This window comes from Vulpes lagopus, chromosome 11 (assembly GCF_018345385.1).
Source record: "Vulpes lagopus strain Blue_001 chromosome 11, ASM1834538v1, whole genome shotgun sequence".
Classification (NCBI taxonomy): Eukaryota; Metazoa; Chordata; class Mammalia; order Carnivora; family Canidae; genus Vulpes; species Vulpes lagopus.
The window spans coordinates 68,516,752-68,533,916 of record NC_054834.1 but is presented as its reverse complement, the minus strand read 5'-3'; the positions used below and the strand labels follow the sequence as shown (position 1 = coordinate 68,533,916).

The 17,165-nt window shown below is 56.5% G+C and overlaps 1 protein-coding gene across 1 annotated transcript in view; it reads right to left on the bottom strand.

Annotated features, from left to right (window-relative positions):
• The window catches only part of ALX4 (ALX homeobox 4), a 42,206-nt gene extending 28,601 nt beyond the window's left edge, over window positions 1–13,605 (bottom strand). The window contains exon 1 of the mRNA XM_041722665.1: window positions 13,140–13,605. Coding sequence (XP_041578599.1) covers window positions 13,140–13,605 — 466 coding nt within the window. The remainder of the gene's footprint in view (window positions 1–13,139) is intronic.
• Between the last annotated feature and the right edge of the window lie 3,560 nt (window positions 13,606–17,165).

The window sequence follows — 17,165 nt, the reverse complement described above, 5'->3', positions numbered from 1 at the left end:
AAATGAATGCACTCGAATCCCACCCTTGGGGACCTCCTGGTCTGATGCCGTCAGACAAACACAGAGAATAGACTTTCAGAAGCGGAAGAAAGAAAGTTATGTTCCAGCTCCTGATGCCTGAGTACAAGGTACAGCAACCTGGGGAGATGCAAGTTGTAGGTTCTGAGGGGCGTGGGGGTGCCCTTCTTCTCCCTCCTTGACCCTTCCCTGTCCTGTCCCCATGCTAAGGCTATCGGCCAGCCTCTACTCCTTGTATCACTCATCCATATTTTAAAGGATTTTGTCAACCACCCAGTGCAGATTCAGTAATCATTTGTTCAATTTCCAATCTGATTTATCCAAGTCAACTGTAACTACCTATCAAGGTTTCTGATCAGCCTTGCATAGTCAGGGTTCCAGCAAAATCCTTGCAATAATAACAGCTCATATTTATTGAGCACTTACTCTGTTCTAAGGACTGTTCTAAGCTCTTTACCTATATTATCTTATTTAATTTTCATGGTATTCCTAAAAGGTAGGTAGTAGACTTATCCTCACTTTACATATAAAGAAGTTGAGGCAGAGAGGTCAACTTATTTGCCCAAGGCCCCTCAGCTGTACAGGCTGACATCTGTTCCCAGGTCCTGACACACCAGCTTCCCCAAACAAACGGCATCTAAAGCTTCGGGATGCCTGTGAACCTAGTCATGGGCCGCACACAGTTTCTACATGATTCCAAGAATACCAGGGAGTGTGCCTGTTCCCCGTCTTGGGGCACCCAGTTGGGACACCAGGCTTGAGCAGGTCTATGTCTAGTCACCAGGGCTGGGGCACTGCAAGGTAAGAGGCCCCGGCCTCACAAGGGAGCCCCCTTAGCAAATCCTTCTCATGGGAATCAAACAGAAAATAATTAAAGATACAGGGCCAACACCATGGAGCTGGTTTGGGGTGGATGGGGGCTTGGCTTCCCTCTGGGAGTTCATCCCTGCTCCACCAGAAGGGGGCACTGGGATCCTCTTACTGAATGAAGAAGTCCCAGATTGGGGCTCTCAGGAGTCCAAAATGGAGTGTAGACCCTAAGAGCACATGAGAGTTTTCTCAGGCTACGTCCTCACAGGAGGGTCAGCTGACATACTTGGTACTTCTAAACTTCCAGGGGCCTAGCCAGAGGCCAAAGTCATAATTCTGGCACTCTTGCCCATGGCTCTGCCCTCCACCCCTTCTTACCCACTCTGGTTCCTGGAAAACAAATGTGTCCCTGAGCTGGATCTCTTTGGCTGGTTAGTCATTAGCTTGAAGGAAAGGGGGTGAACAGGATGACTTTTAAGGTTCCCCATATTCTGGGATTCCGGACTTCACCTCAGAAGGCCATGCCAGGGACAGACAGACAAACCAATGGAACAGAATGGAAAGCCTAGCAACAAACTCTCAGATATATGGCTAAAGGATTTATGACAAAGGAGACAAAGGGGACAACAAGACCATTCACAGAGAAAGGACAGTCTTTTCAACAAATGGTGCTGGGGAAACTGGATATCTAACTGCGAAAGAATAAAGAGTTGGATCCTTACTCAGAATGGACCTCAACGTAAGAGCGGAAACGATAAAGCTCCTAGAAGAAAACACCAGGGAAATTCTTCACGACACGTGAGTTAGCGATGATTTCTTGGATGTGACATCAAAAGCACGGGCAACAAAAGACAAAAATTGATAAACTGGATTTAATCCAGTTAAAATCTTCTGTGCATCCGAAGGACACTATCCAGAGAGTGAGAGACAACCCCCAGAATGAGAGAGAATATTTGCGAATCATGTATCTGACGAGGGATTATTCTCCAGAACCTATAAAGAACTCCTACAGTTCAACAACATATAAACAAGCAACTCAACCCCAAAAATGGGCAACAGACCCGAATCCTCATTTCTTCAGCGAAGATCTACAGCTGGCCAGACACAAAAGGACAGCTACTGTGTGATTCCGCTTCCATGAGGCACCTACTCATCACGGAATGGTTCGCTTAAAATGGTTACAGTGGTAAATTTTATGTGCTATTTTGCCACAATAAAAAACTATCCTTTAATTAGGAAGATTTGGAATTTTTATAACGGCCATGTGAGTAGCACAGAGAACACTTAGCCTGGGCTCTGGGCCTCTCGCTGTGATGCCCAGAGGCCCCCATGGGCCAGGCTCGCTCCTTCCCAAACACCTCGGGTCCTCTCCCAACTAAAGCCCTGCGCCTGCTGAGCCGAGGCTGCCAGTTCCAGCTCCTTCAGCGTGAGCGCCTCTTCGAGCTCCCCAAGGCCACTTCAAACATCCAGACCCACAGAGCCCCAGTCCCTCCACACTTTCCCTGGGGACTCTGGCTCCTGCTCCTCCGGGTCCCTGAGGTCAGGGGTCAGCTCACTCATTGCCAGATGCCCCACACCTCCCTGACGCAGGCTCAGGCCTGTGGGGATTTGTGGACAGGAGAGGCCTGGGGCAGCCAGCACACGTCCCACAGCGGTGTGTTTATGCCCAGTTCTCTCTACAAAGGGGGAGGAGGGAGCCCTGGGCCTCTCTGTCCACACCACCCGCCCCCCCCCCCCCCCCCGCAGAGCCTGGTGCACTGTGATCATGGCTGCCCCCCCAGTGCTGACTACACCACACTCCAGGCTCAGGTCTAAATGCTTTTTCTTGTCTGGGCTGTGAGCTCAAGAGGGCATCCTGGCCAGAATAGAGCACTGTATCCCTTATGTGTGTGTGTGTGTGTGTGTGTGTGTGTGTGTGTGTTTGGGGGTTGGGTCTCAGGCCCGCAGGGGTGTAGGCTAGGAGGACAAGGGGCCCAGAATGGGGGGCAGGTGGGAGTGGAGCCGCAGGTAGGAGGGCCCTAGCACTCATTGCAGAGAATGGGGAGATCTGGGGACAAGAGTCAGGTGGGGAGGGAGGGTACTCATCTCTCTAGACCTGGACCCTGGCTTGTGACAGCCAAGGGGAAACAGTGGGGCAAGGGGGTGTCCCTCCAACTGCGGGGTCTGAGAGAACTCCAGGCTTCTACAAAATAGGGCTACCCAAGGCCTCTCTGCTCCCACACCCCATGCTCTGCAGGGATCCCTGTGGGGAATAGGCTATTTTGCGCCAGGGGGCCAGAGAACTGGAAATTGGGTTTTCATTCCAGGTCTGGATTCAAAGGCAGGAGGAATGAAGAGAGAATTAGAAAGACTGGCTCATTGTTGGTTCCTTGCAAGATCTTCAGCGCCACCCTGCCCTGACCAGAGTTTCTGGTACATTCCTGGGGCCTCTGGAAGCTCAATGAGAAATCCCTAACGCTGGTTTGGGGCACCTGTGTACCTGTGTCCTGCTGCCCTACCCGCCCCCCACCCCCCAGCTGCCCCTGTTCTCACCGATGCTCAGCAGGACACATGAACAGGTGAAGAAGCTGTGCCCATGATCAGAGTCAGGTCTGGAACTCTGACCTGCCGAGCACCAAGCCCACCCTTGACCTCCCCACCCACTGCATCCTCCTATGTGGAGAAGGGAAGAGCTCTTTGGAGGCCACATCTGTAAAACCCAGTCTTCCAATCTCATAGGGTTAGCGTAGCCTCAACTCTAATCAGGATCATCCTACAAAAGGATGCTTTTCAGGCTCTCGGGGCCTCTGGGCATCAGAACTTACTTTCTCCCTTCCTAGTAGTCTCACGTAGGGCAAGGTCCTCGATCCCTCCGAGTCTGTTTGCACCCGTGAAGTAAGGATGGCAGGAGGATCTATCTGATGGGGGCAGCAATCGACTGGGGTTCAATGAAATCACACACAAGATTTGGTACATGGCCTGTTGCATGGACAGGAGCACTCAGGACTTGTGGGTTGTCACACCGTATCAGCAGCACAGAGGTTCTGTCCTGACCACTCAAGCCCCTCTTTTTGCCTCACAATCCACCAGACTCACTTCATTCTTATCCCTGTCCTGCAGATGAGAAAACTGAGGCAGGAAGCCAGGCCAGGCACCCCAGACTTGCCCTTTGGTGGGTCGGACTACCCTTCTGCTTCCAGAGGGGCCTCTCTCAGTACAATGAATCAGGCAGAGTGGTGGGGCCCCAAGGCCATCTGAGGATCCTGGAGGAACCATTCACCTCTCTCCTGGTGCCTTAATCCCAGGCCCGGACTAGCACAGAAGGCCAGGGCCTCAGAAATCGTCTAGTGTCATGTGGGGGTTTTACAGATGGGAGACTGAGGCCCTGAATGGGGACCTATGTAGGGGAGCTGTGCGCCTGTCTTTCCTGCTCCTTCTCGACAGTGGGGGCGTGAAGTTGTTCCAGCTCAGTTGTCCACCCATGAGGCTGGATGGTGGGGCCACGGAGCAGGCCAGGGAGATCCATGGACACTGAGGGGTCCATATACCTGGGAGGCCCCAGAATTTCCATCCCCATTCTGAAACCTGATTAGAACCCCCCACTTCCCTGCCATCATTTGCCACACCCTAGTGCCCTCCAGGGTGGATAGTGTGAGGGGGTGGGGCTCTCAACCCTTCCCAGCAGAGAACTTGACCATGCAGGATGTACCTGCAGGCACACTACCTCTCTGCACCCTCACATCCCCACACTCTCCTCCCTCCCAGGAAAGACAGGCCCAAAGGCCTCAATTTATAAATGAGAAGACTGAGTGAAACCATGGAGATAGGGGACAGTTCCAAAGGCACATTTCTGGGCAAAGCCAAGACTTGAACTCAGATCTCTTGCTCTCCAGAGAAGGCTTGGAGGGAGAAAAGGAGGACGAGGCAGCCTGGAGCTGTTCAGCTACCAGAGAAGATCCAGCGAGTCCGTGACAACTTCTGACTTCCCCCAACATCTCTGAGCCTTCCCTTAACTGGGCAAGGTTAGGCTCACCTGGGAGTGGGGTGGGAGGACTTCTCACGTGTACAGCCCCTCCTGCCATGCATGCCCCACTGCCTGAGTTGGGGCTTCCCCATCCCAGTACCAGCCCCAGTGAACTGGACTTGCCCCAGTCACTGATCCTCCTCCTACTCTAGATCTGCAGGCAGGGGCCACGTCCTGTGATTCTCAGAATCCCCCACAAGGCCTGGTGCAGTGAAGGCAAAGTTTGAAGAGCAATGAATAAGTAGAATCAGCATCTCAGTCCCCCTGTCTGTGAAACAGGACATTTGAACCAGCAGACATCTGGCGTCTCTTCCAACACTGGGTGGGACACCCTCCCCAACAATGTGATCCGCTGCATATGGTGGGGGGGAACCAAGGCTCCTGGACATGACCAATGCCCCGGGCTGGGCAGGTGGCTCTTCGAGAGAGAGGGACATTGGTCATGTGGCCTCACCAAACTCCTTCAGGCATGCACACGCATGGTTTCCACCATTCAGGGAAGAAAACTTGTCCTACAGAGCCTTGCATCAATCCGGAGTCCCAGCCAAGTCACAGGTGGGATGAGTCCCTGTAATCCCACGGGACCTCCACAGTACTCTACTGTTGCCCTGATTCCACAGGCTCTCACGGTGGAGTCCGCCTTTTTCTCTCAGGGGAGTGGGGCTGCAAGCACCTGCCCTATTTGAGGGGTGAATGTGTGACTCACACAGTGAGTGTGTGACTTACTGAAGGGGTTACGGCAAAGGGAGAGGGTGGGCGAGCCCTGCAGATATTCCCTCAACCCCTTCCTCACCCAACCCCTTAGCAGCGGAAGGAAGGAAACCCAGTTGTGCTTTCTGCCTTCCCACTAACCTGCTTACAGGGCTCCACTTCTCTCTGGGTCTCAATTTGCTCATCTGCTAAACAGGACCTGCAATGTGCATAAAGATGGCATCCACGGTGGTTTCTCTTCCACAGTGAGCTACACAGAGGGTATATTTGAGAGTGAGGGGTTGGAGGAGGCCTCTTGGTGGTGTGGTTGGGCTTCGTGGCCCCAGGAAGACTCCAGGGCTCTGCATCTACTGGCCACATGGGGACTCTCCTGCCACTCAGTGAGTCAGCCTTCCCTGGGAGGGTTGGGGGGGTACTGCGATCGGTGGCTGGGCAGGCCACAGGCCTTGAAGCACAGGCGCTCAGTCGCTGTGTTCCCACAAGTGACTCTGGCAGCTGACTCTATGCCTGCCACAGGAGGCCTAGAGGGGTGCCCCTAAGGCACAGGTGCTCCCCCTAACATGAATGCAGCTCCCCCGCACAGGGTACAGCAGGCACAGGCACGTCTTTCACACAGGAGGGCACATAAGTTAGTCCACATGGCCATACCTTGAAGCACATGTGGACAGCAGGACCCAGACCCAGCGACTATGGGCGGGACACATGCCAGCTGAGGTCACGCTGGGCACAGGCTCATAAAACCCATAGCTGTGCTCCAGCACACTCTGAATGAGAGACCAGTTCCCCATCATCCCTCCAGCCAGTAAACATTGATTACGCCCAAAGATAGGACCTAAGCTATCGGACAACAGGCAGGCACTCTGTCCTAGGAGAAAGTCTGGCACGTAGTAGGTGCTCAGTAAGTGTGGAGACAGGGAAGATGAGTGGAGATAGGGGACGTGAGCAGGCTGGAGGAGGGGCTGGGGAGCCCAGGGCTTCCCCTGCAACCTGGCCATTGTGGGGCCAAGCCGCTCCCCAGTTGGCTCCTCTCCATATTTTTAGCCCAAGCCTAGAGTCTAGAACCTGCATTAAACCAGGGCCCTTCAGGGCCACCTGCCCACTTATCCTGGACTGCAGCTCACTTTGCCCCTGCACCCCTTAGCTCACCTCTGGGAACCCTCAAGACCCGTTTCTGCTTCCAGGGAAGCATTTTCTGTCCATTCTATCCAATCTCTCCCTGCGAGAAAGTATGTAAAGGGGAGGGGAGGGCAGGGAAATGGGGTGAAGGCCACCCCGAACTGGTACTGTCCCAGAAACCCCTAGAGGGCCTTTGGAAATTGCCCAAACTCCTGCGTTTCACAAATTTGGACCCGGGAGAGCCTGGGGAAGGGGCTTTCCCAAGGCCACGCAGGGAGTAGAGAGCACAGCAGTGGAGACCATAGGTGGTCTACACCCGATTGTCGCCCTGCCCTGTGCACGGGTGCCACGCTGGATCTCAGCATCCTCGCCCAAACCCCAAGCCTTCCACAGACTCTCAATCTTCTCCACCAGGGCCCTCCGAGCGTGCAGAGAACCAGCTGCTTTGCCCCAGCCTGAGTCGCCAGCAGTCCATCTGCAAGGGGCTGCCGCCCAGGCTCCGCGGCCCCCAGTTTGGAGGGAGAATCCGCTCTAAGGCAACCTGCTTCCAGAATCCAAAGAAGCACGCGCAACTCTCCCTCTTTCTGGAACATGCAGCAGCGCCCGAATCCAGCAGCTCAGAGCCTGGGTGCGTACTGGAGCCCTGGCAGTGAGGTGGCCTGGTAAGACAGGTATTTGGCGGGTGGTAGCGCCTCAGTCTCTCTCTCTCTCTCTCTCTCTCTCTCACACACACACACACACATGCACGCACACTCACACACACACACACACACACATCTCACTAGTATTTCCCAGTAAAACCTTCCTTTCCAAAAAGGCGCTTCGGGTGCAGTGGAGCTCCGTGGTGATCCTTCTATCTGCCTCTCCAGCCAAAATCTGAAACTGCTCGCTGCCGCGGATCGCCACCCAAATCCCCAGGCTTTTGCTCCTCTGAACCTCCCCTCCGCCAAACTTCAACTCTCTTCCCACTGCTCCCTCTCCTCCTCGGTGCTGGCAGAGGCGCCTGCGGGGTAGGATGGGGATAGAAAAATGGTCTTTGGTAAGGTAATGAATGCACTAGGCATGATGGGGGGCGGTGGGCGGGTCTGGGGTCCCCAGGACACTTCGTTGGACACTGGGGAGGCTTCTATCGCACCACTGAGTCAGCCTTTGTAGGGAGACCGGCTGTCAGGCAACAGAGCATTTGCCGATCCAGGCTCCCTGGACCCCTGACTGGATGAGGAAGGAGAATCTTGCAAGGAGGTGGGGGTGTGGCCCATTTGCACATTTGTTAGCCAGAGATGGCTCTAGGGGGCTTCGGCTCTGGAGGGGAGGTCCCTGGCGGCCATGAATAACTGTGATCCCAGATAAGCACCCGCCTGGGGCTGGAAGGGATTGCTGACTGGAGAGAGGTGCCTCCTCTTTCCGCAAAAGGGCACAGTTTGGAAGAGGGACCTCTTCTCACTGGTCTAATCCAAACTAGTCCCAAGGCGCGTGGTGCCCAGGGCTGCTGAGCAAGGGGACCCGGTGTCTTAAACCCTGAATTCACTGAGCAGTATCAGCACGGAGCTGTCTTGGTTTCCTAATCTGATGGCCCGGCTTGTCACTTTAGCGACGCCGGAGAACCCGTAGCTTCGGGAGGAGCACGTGGCCAGATGGCGCCTGGCAGGCTGCATCCAGACCCAAAACCGGGCTCCCACCACCCCACCCAAAACTGTGCCTGGGCCTCGGTGGGGGGTAGGGGAGCGTGGGAGCGGGCTTAGGGTGTGGGGAGCCAAGTACTCTGTCACAGAATCTCTCCCCTACTCCCATTTCCTTGCAACAAAATGCCGCGTACCACCAAGCCTGGCTTCCCCCTTCCCGGACCCCGGCCCTGGGGCCTCGGGGGTGCTCCTGGCTTCCCCCTTCCCGGACCCCGGCCCTCGGGGCCTCGGGGGTGCTCCTGGCAGGCAGTTTTCCCCGCCGCCTGCCTGCCTGCTGCTTTGGGCACCCTGGGCTGCGGATGAGCCCGAACCCAGATGGAGCGCTCTCGCTCCGGACTCCAGCCTCCCCTCACCTCCACTGCTGCAAAGGCCACCGTACTTCCATTAAGTATTTCAATTTTCCATCAAAACAAAGCCCCGTAAGCGGAGCAGCGGCAGGAAGAAAGCGGCTGAGGCCCAGATAAAGGTATGTCCCCGGAAAAGTGTGCCCAGCTGCTCTCCAAAACGAAAGTCCTTAGGGACTTTGGCGAAATGTTATGCACAGTATTTTAACGCGTTTTCCTACCTGGGCTTGGTTTTGCAGCCTGCACAGCCCAGGGCTTGGGCAAGTCCGGGGCAGCCCGACCGCTGCAGCCAGTTTTGTGGGGCAGCTGGTAAACCACCTCGTTTTGCGTTTTGCAGTCCGGGTAGTGCAAATGTCCCGGCAGATGGGGTCACCCTGTTCAAGGTGTCTCCAGCTCTCTGAAGTCTTTTCTGAAAATTTCTTAAAACAGCTCACCAAAAAAATTTCCCCCCAAATTTTCGTCTGCATATATGTGTCTGTATCGTGATCCCGGCGGTAGTTACACGGGTGTACACATACGGAACAATTCTTCGAACTTTCCACTTAGCTGTGTACTGTGCTGAACGTGAATTATAATAAAGAAAACTACAAATCGATTGGTTTAAAATACTAAACCTTTCATCCAGGCCTTTGGTTTTTCGTAGTTAAGGTGATTTGCGGCGGACTTTTCGCGTTGCTGACTGCTATGGAGATCAACAAAGTACTACATTAAAAGCATTTTCCTTCTCTGCCCCCTCTTCCAAAATTGACCAGGGTCGGCCACTGCACAGCTACCCAGGCTGAAGTTTTCTCTCCACCAACCTACAATCGCCCACGGGTTCTTGCCTGCTTCTCCCCTGTCCCTTCCTCGCTGTCTTATTTTCGGCTTTCTCTCCTACGAAACCGCACGCTGATTCTTGGGCTGGCTTTGACTACGACCCTGGCGGCGTTGACACATTTGGTGGTGTGTGGATCCTGCCGGTGCGGGGAAAGAAATACCCTTAGCGTTCACACTGCGTCTAATTCGGTAAACCGGGACGCGCCCCTCGGCGACGCCGCGGGGGTCTCCGGCCTGGCCCGGGTCTCCAGACCTTTGAGCTGCGAGCGCTTCTTTCTTGGGGGCGGGGGGCGCGATGGATGGCAAGGTAGCCAGCTTCTAGCTAGCAACGAAAACCTGCGTGCACCGAATCGAAAGCGAAAGAGGAGGGCGCGGGGCTGCTCCCCGAAGCTTCCCGGGGCGCAGGGCTGGGGCCTGGGGATGCGGCTGCTGCGGCAGCGGCAGCGGCCACCGGGACTGGGGGCGAGGCGCGGGACTTCTCACCCGGCGACCAGGAGGCTCGTTGTGCCGCTGAGAAAAGTCGGGTCTCCAACCTGGCGTGTCTGCTGGGGGCCCACGGGCCCAAGGACGGGCCAGGGACCAGCAAGGACTTCGCAAGGCTGAAGTGCGCACGGGACGGAGCCCGGCGAGGCCGAGATTGCCGCGCGCGCACCCGTGGGTCGCATTCGTAGACTTGCAATGATCTCCGCACCCGCACCCGGAGCGGACTGCGGACTCAGCTGGCTCGCGGCACTTTAGTACTGACGGGGCAACGGAGGCCCAGGAAGGAGTAGGGACGCCAGCGGACTTAGAGGAGTTCTCACCTCCACTTCGGGGAGCTCCGAGAAGCAGGAGGCCGGGTCCTGGGGGACGAGAGGCGGCTTCCCCGCCCCGCGCGCTCTCAGCATGGCCCTGGCGCAGCCCCCCAGGCCTACACCTCGCTCGGCCAGGGGCGCTTGGACACTCCCGGAGGAGCTCTCCGGGGCCTCGCCTCCCGCTGATGCAGTTTGGCAGATGGAGAACTGGGATTCCCAGCCCCGGGAACCAACAGAGTCCCGAGGGAAGTTGCAGGGTCCAAGCTACCTGCCGTCAGACCGCCAGCAGCCGCGGTGGAGCCTATCGCTGAGGCCTTGTCTGCTTCCGCCCATTCCCTGAGCTCCTGGGAACACCCTAAGGTTTTCTCCTTGAACTCCATTTACCCCCTTTTGACCCCACACTCTCCAAGTGTGGGGGAGACCTGCCACCAAAGTGTGCCTCAGTTTCCCTGCTTGCTGGCCTTGGACAAAGCCAACTCCAGAGGCCCTCCTCCCTGCCTCTGTAAAGGGCGCAGCCCAACCCCTGGGTGTCTTGGTTTCTCAGCTTGGACTTCATGTGCCTAATCTTTCTGCAAGGGCCAGAAATCTCCTCCTGGCCAGAGAAGCGGCGGCTGCTAGGAGAAGAATAAACAGAACTGTTTGTTGTTTGTGGCTTTGCCCTGAGCAGTGCCTCCATCTCAGGCAGCAGGGGAGTTGGGGGTCCTGTTGCTGATTCTGGGCTGCCTTTTGTCCTGCAGCCTGTGGCTTTGCCCAGAGCTTGTCCTCAGAGCGTCCGCAGGTCCCCAACAGCACAGGGGCTTTTAGGGGGAAACCTGGAGGAGACTAGCCGTTGGCTCTCACAGTGTGGGGGGTGGGGGGCACTGACTACCCAGTTATCTCTATGAGGAAAGGAGCTTTAGAGGAGTCACTGGTTCAACTGGTCAATGCAAGTGGAGGAAGGGCCAGGCTGGTGTGTGGGAGCCCAGCAGGGCTCTGAGAGGGTGCCCAGAGGGGGCCATCCCTTTCCTCTTCCTCCTAGACCTGAAAACATCTTCCAAACAAGAGGTTTGGAAGCAGCTAGAGACCTCTTCTTCTGTAATGTCTCTTCCTCTTCAAAAGCCTCACTGGGGAATTTCTTTCAAACATGAAAATCCATCATAGTAGGAGAGAAAGCGTATGAGGCCCTGGGCTTTGCACAATAGACCTCCATGAGTCCTCCAGGCCGAGACTTGCCCCCACCTAATAGTCTCCAGTGACAGGGACCAGGAGGGGCCTGGGTAAAGCAGAGAGGAGGGAGCCTGTGTCTGTAGCATGGGCAGGCAGGTGCCTGCTGACAGGACCTGACAACCCCTGCCTGCGCCAGTGTGGAAGGAGCACCTGTGTGGAGCCGCGAATGTCTGTGATCTGAGTGCCTGATCTCATTTCAACGGGAAGGCGGGGAGGAAAGGTGGAGGAAATGGGGAAAGGCCACTGGATCTTTCTAAATCTGCTCTCAGGCCTGTCCTGTGGCTTTGGGAGTGTGTGACTTTGTGTGAGGCCACATGAGTGAGTGTATTTGGTGTGTGACTATGTTGGTTCACGAGGACGAGGTTGTGTGTGTGCGTGTGTGTAGTAGTCAAGTGTATGATTGTGTAAGTATTTGTGTCAACAGCCACTAATGAACTAGTTCTGAGCCTCCGCAAAGCTAGTGTGAATATTAGCAAGTATCTGCCACGGGCTGTTTTCCTATTCTAGCCACCAAGGCCTCCACCATGTCCCATGTCCCATGTCTGTCCCCAGTCTTGGTGTCTCTCCATCCTTCCTGGACTAAAACAGCCAAAGCCACTGCTGTGTCAGGACCAGCTCATCTCCAGGGCCCTGCCTGAATGCCAACGCCTCAGGGAGAGTGTGTACTCAGGGCTCCTAGCCCAGAGAAGATATTTTACTCCTTTCTGGGTTTCTGTCTGCCAGCTCGGGGCTTGTCAATCCTGATTCAATGGGCAAGAAGGCCCAGGCTCCGGAGCTGCTCCGGCCTCAGGCTGCCCTTTCCTCCATCATGGTTGCTAAGCTCCAGGGGCGCAGGCCTACCTCCCGCCTGCAAGCTCAAGGGGGCCTGGAGGTCATTTAGGCCTCGGGTTCCCTGTGGGCCCAAGTCAGGACCCAGAAGCTTCCCTCTTTCCCCAGTATTGCGCTGCCTGCAGCTCTGCAGCTCCCTGCCTCCCCCTGCCTCGTTGCGGGTCGGTCCTTAACCATTGTTGCGAGGCCAGCCTGGTTCGCGGAGGAGAAACGCGCCGGGAGCGCCCGCGGGCCTGCTCTCCACCGCGAGCGGGGCTTGTAGGGGGTGTGCGCAAGGGAAGAACTCGGGTCTTCGGCGGCTCCAGGCGTCGAGGGCCCCGCGCCCGGGCGGCATCCGGGGCGCGCTCTGCCGACTGCGCCCCGGGCTCCCAGCGGCCTGGCACCTGCGACGCTCCCACCTGCAGCACGGCCGGGGGAGCCCCGGGGCCTTCGGGGAGCGAGGCCTCGGCAGCCCCGGAGCCCCGCGCCGCCCCTGTCGGCCGCCGCACGCCGCGAGCCGGGCGAAGCATCCGCTTCGGAGGCGGCCCCGTGAGCAGCGCTAAGCCAGCGGGTTGGGGAACCGGCGAGGTCGGGGTGAGCTGAACAGCCCGTACGCTCCGAGCCCCCGGCGTAGGGAGATGACGGCGGCGGGACGGACCCCGGGGTCCCCTCGGGACAGTCGGTTCCTATTTTCCGACCCGGAGCCCCCCAGCGCGGCCCCGCGCCTCCCCGGCCCGCAGCGTCCGGCCTCCCGCAAGCCGAGGGGGCTCGCGGCGCTCCGCAGCCCCGGGCCCGGGCTCCCCGGCCCCGAGCGCGCCGCACGTGCACTCACCGTAGCAGGGGACCTGCAAGGCCGCGTTGTGTCCGCCACTGCCCTCCTGGAGTTTGAGGCTGCCGTCCGGGGGAGTCTTGCAAGCGCCGCGCTGCAAGTAGAGATGCGGTTGCTGCGCGGGCGGCTGCGGCTGCGGCTGCGGCTGCTGCGGGGCCGGCGGCTGCGGCTGCGGCTGCGGCTGCGGCTGCGGCGGGAACTTGTTAAAGGAGCCCCGCGCCCCGGCGCCGCCCTCCAGGGGGGCCGCCAGGTCCTGCTGCCCCGCGCCGCCGTAGCGGGCCCGGCTCTTGGCGTCTCCGAAGCCCTGCGCTTTGGTGGCGGCCGAGAGGAAAGTTGTGCCGAACTTATCGCCGCCGGGGTATGCCCTAAAAGGCGATGAGCCCTCCCGGCTCTGCGACACCGGGCTGTAGTAGGCGTCCATGGCAGCAGCCGGCGACTCGCAGTAAGAGACACAAGTCTCAGCATTCATGCCTGGCCTGCGCGGGCGCGAGCGAGAGCGCGAGGACGCCACCGCGCGCCTCGGCCGGGAGTTTGGAGAGGCAGGAGGCGGTGGCCTTGCGCGCCGCGCGGGCTGCTGCGCTCCCTCCTCCTCCCCTCCACGTCTCAATCTCTCTCTCTCTCTCTCTCTCTCTCTCTCTCTCTCTCTCTCTCTCTCCCCTCCCCCTCCTCCTCTCTCTCTCTCCCTCTCTCCTCTCCCCTCCTCTCTCTTCCTTCTCCCTCCCCACAGCTGGCCCAGGGAAAGAACGGAGGGCTGTAAGAAGATTCAGATGTTTCAGAAAGTTGACCAGATCTCCCAAACCCTCTTAGGATTTTTAAAGTGGGAGGGGGGGAAAGAGGGAGAGTGAATTTTTCACCCGCCCCCCCCCCCCACTCTCTCCTTCCTTCTCTCCTTCTTCCCCTCCACCCGCTCCCCTCTCCCTCCTCTCCTAACACCCTCTGCTCCTCCCTCCCTCTCTCTTAAGGAGATGCTACTAACTCGCTCGCTGGGGATTAAACCCGGAGGCGCCGGAGGGCCTTTCCGATTCTAGATTCTAGGCCCGAGGGAGAGGTCGCCCCGACACCCCCCCCCCCCACCCAGGATTCCTGAGACCAGGCTGAGAACTGGCGGGTCCAAGCTTTCGCCTTAGGGGAGGAGGGCATGCTAGACTTTAGCGACAGATGAAAAGAAATTAGAAAAGAAAAGAGAGAAGAAACAAACAAAAAACAACACCTAACAAGTTTTCACTTTCAAAGTCAGAAGGGTTGCTAGCCTCCCCTTGCCGGTGGGTCCTTTGGACACTTCCCTTCGAATTTGTCAGCACAGCTTTGGGCCTTCCCACTGGTGCCTCTTCTTCTGCTTCCAAATCCTTGTCCCCATTCTCGGTCCCTTTAGGAACTTAGCATACTTCAGAGGCGGGAGTTCTGGGCGCCACCACTTTTCTGTCTTATTAACTATTTCCCTCCCCTATAAGGGCGGTCGATCAGGGTGTTGAGGGGCCTGTGTGCACTCAAATACCGGAGAAAACCTTGATGGGCCAGGTTACGGAAGCTGTAGAGCTCGGTCCCCTCCCTCCCCTCCTTGGACAGAGCCACGATTTCCTCACGTCTGCGCCCAGCCCAGGGGATTCTCCACTGACGGGGTTGAGAGCAAGGAGTTTGGAGACCTGCTGGCCACGCCTCGTCGTCGCGCTGTCACCTGCACACAGCTTGGGGTAAGGGCGAGGCAGCCTCTTCTCTCTCTAGACTCACTGTCTCCGACTGTAAAACCAATGGCTTGGATTTGATGGGCTGTGGTTTCCGTCGGCAACGCGCGCCTCGGGGCAGTGCGGCCAGCCACAGCAAGGGAGTAGAACTTTTAGGGTGCGTCCACCCTTACCCCAGGGTTGGTCATCCACTGCACTGCCCCACAACAACTGTGAGGGGTGGAGGTTGGGATCCCCAGTTTTAGATGAACAAACTGAGGCTCAGAGGGGTCGGTCACCTGGCAGGGGCTGCCTGGGAACCCATGCTGGGGCTAGTCCCTCCGCGGTCCTGGAATGCCAGTGGGGATGGAGACAGCGAAAAGGCAAAGAAGGGAGGAAGCGGGTCTCCCACTGGGGAATGACTCCTTTCAAGGAGACCACTTAGAGCAGCTTTTGATAAACTGCAGGGGAAGTCTGCGGATTGAGGACTCACCTCCGAGGCAGCCGGTTAGGGTGAGAGGTGGAGGGGCAGAGTAAAATGAGAGAGGGCCTGAGTGTTACGGACCCAGGGATGTGGGTCAGAAATTAATCTTCTGTGCCTAAGTTCCTCCCAAAGAAAAAAATACCAGGAGGGTCATGCTTCTACCCCGAACTTCAGCCAGGCTAATCCTCATTCCCACCCCACTCCCTTGGTATCTCTGCTCCTTGCTCTGCCGCCGACTGCTCTATCCCACATCTGGTTTCTATCGTGGCTTACCTTGAAGTGCTCGTTAATAAAGATATTCCGAAAACCTAGGCCAGGGGTGTGCAGATCCGAACCCCTCCCCCGCCGCCCGTTGGGACCCGGGCTTCTCTGGCCCGAAGACATCAGCCACACAGATATAAGTAATTTTGTATTTATTGAGCACCCATTGTGCCAGAAGCCATCCTCACATCATTCTGCCTGCCACCCCAGAACAACATGACAACGCTCATCTTGTCCTACCCATTTTGCAGATGGATAGACTGAAACTCGAAGAAATCATCTGATTTTCCAACCTCAGATAGTAAAAAGTGGATAAGCCTCCCATCATCCCAAATGCTCCTGTCCACCCAACTTCTTTCAGTTCTTAGAACCTGCCAAGTTCTGCCTGTAGCTTAGGGGTTACCTCTACCTGTAATTCCTCAATTTCATTCTCAGGTCTTTTGTCTTGTTAATGATTTGGGGTCCAGCGTAGGGTCCCTTTCTCCCGAAAGCCTTCTCTCCTCTCCTGGCGGTATTTAGTGCTCCCATTTGCTGAGTCTCTATCGTGGATCATGTTGTTTTCTTGGTTGCGCATGTCAGGGCGAATCTTGACCTCACTACTCAGAGGTTCCTAGAGGGCAGCATATGCCATGCCTGGTGCCTCACAGATATTTGTGAAATAAAATATTAAAGCCAGAGCTGTTGGCAACTAGTTACTCTCCCTTCCCCCTTCAGGAATCAAGCGACAAAATTAAGAGCTGCCAACCTCTCTGGGGCTGCCCAAGAATAGTGACCTCTCTCAAAACAGGGACCAGGCCTGTTTTGTTCACTACGGGACTTGATAGAGCATAGGTCCTCATGAAATGTGTGTTGAATGAATGAACGAAAAAACGGCATGTGGCCCAGAGGCTTAGGGGTGAATTTTTGCCAAGGAGTGCCAAGCAAGCAGGCTATCCGTTCCATGCACCCGGAAGCTGCCTGCAAGCACCTTACATGCTGGCAGCAAACCCTCCCTCTACTTCTCCCCCACCCCTTCAATTCCAGGCTTAGACATGAGGGGAAGACCATGAGCATTGAAATGCATGGGTATAAGACAGGTGCCGTAGCAATTATACAATATTCTCCAGTAACCTTTGCGCTGCTGCCAGCTCTCAATGCAAAAAACCTACCCAGTTCCAGGAAGCTTTCTTTGAGCACTGCCTCTCACCACCTACCCATCCGCACTTTTATCACCTGTTTCATTAGTGCCTTATTTTTTTTAAAACAACTCTTAAATATCTTTTTTTTTAAATTTTTATTTATGATAGTCACAGAGAGAGAGAGAGAGGCAGAGACACAGGCGGAGGGAGAAGCAGGCTCCATGCTCCGGGAGCCTGATGTGGGATTCGATCCCGGGTCTCCAGGATCGCGCCCTGGGCCAAAGGCAGGCGCCAAACCGCTGCGCCACCCAGGGATCCCTCATTAGTGCCTTATTAATCAGACTTTTCCCCAGCTACCTGGGGAATCTCAAACCCTGGGCACTTGGGCACAGCATTTGATGCCTTCAACTAGAATCCCTTTGGTGCATCAAGGTCCTGCGTCCTTGGAACCATCATGGGAGCCTTCTACCTTTCTACACTGTATCTTATCTTATGGATGGACTCA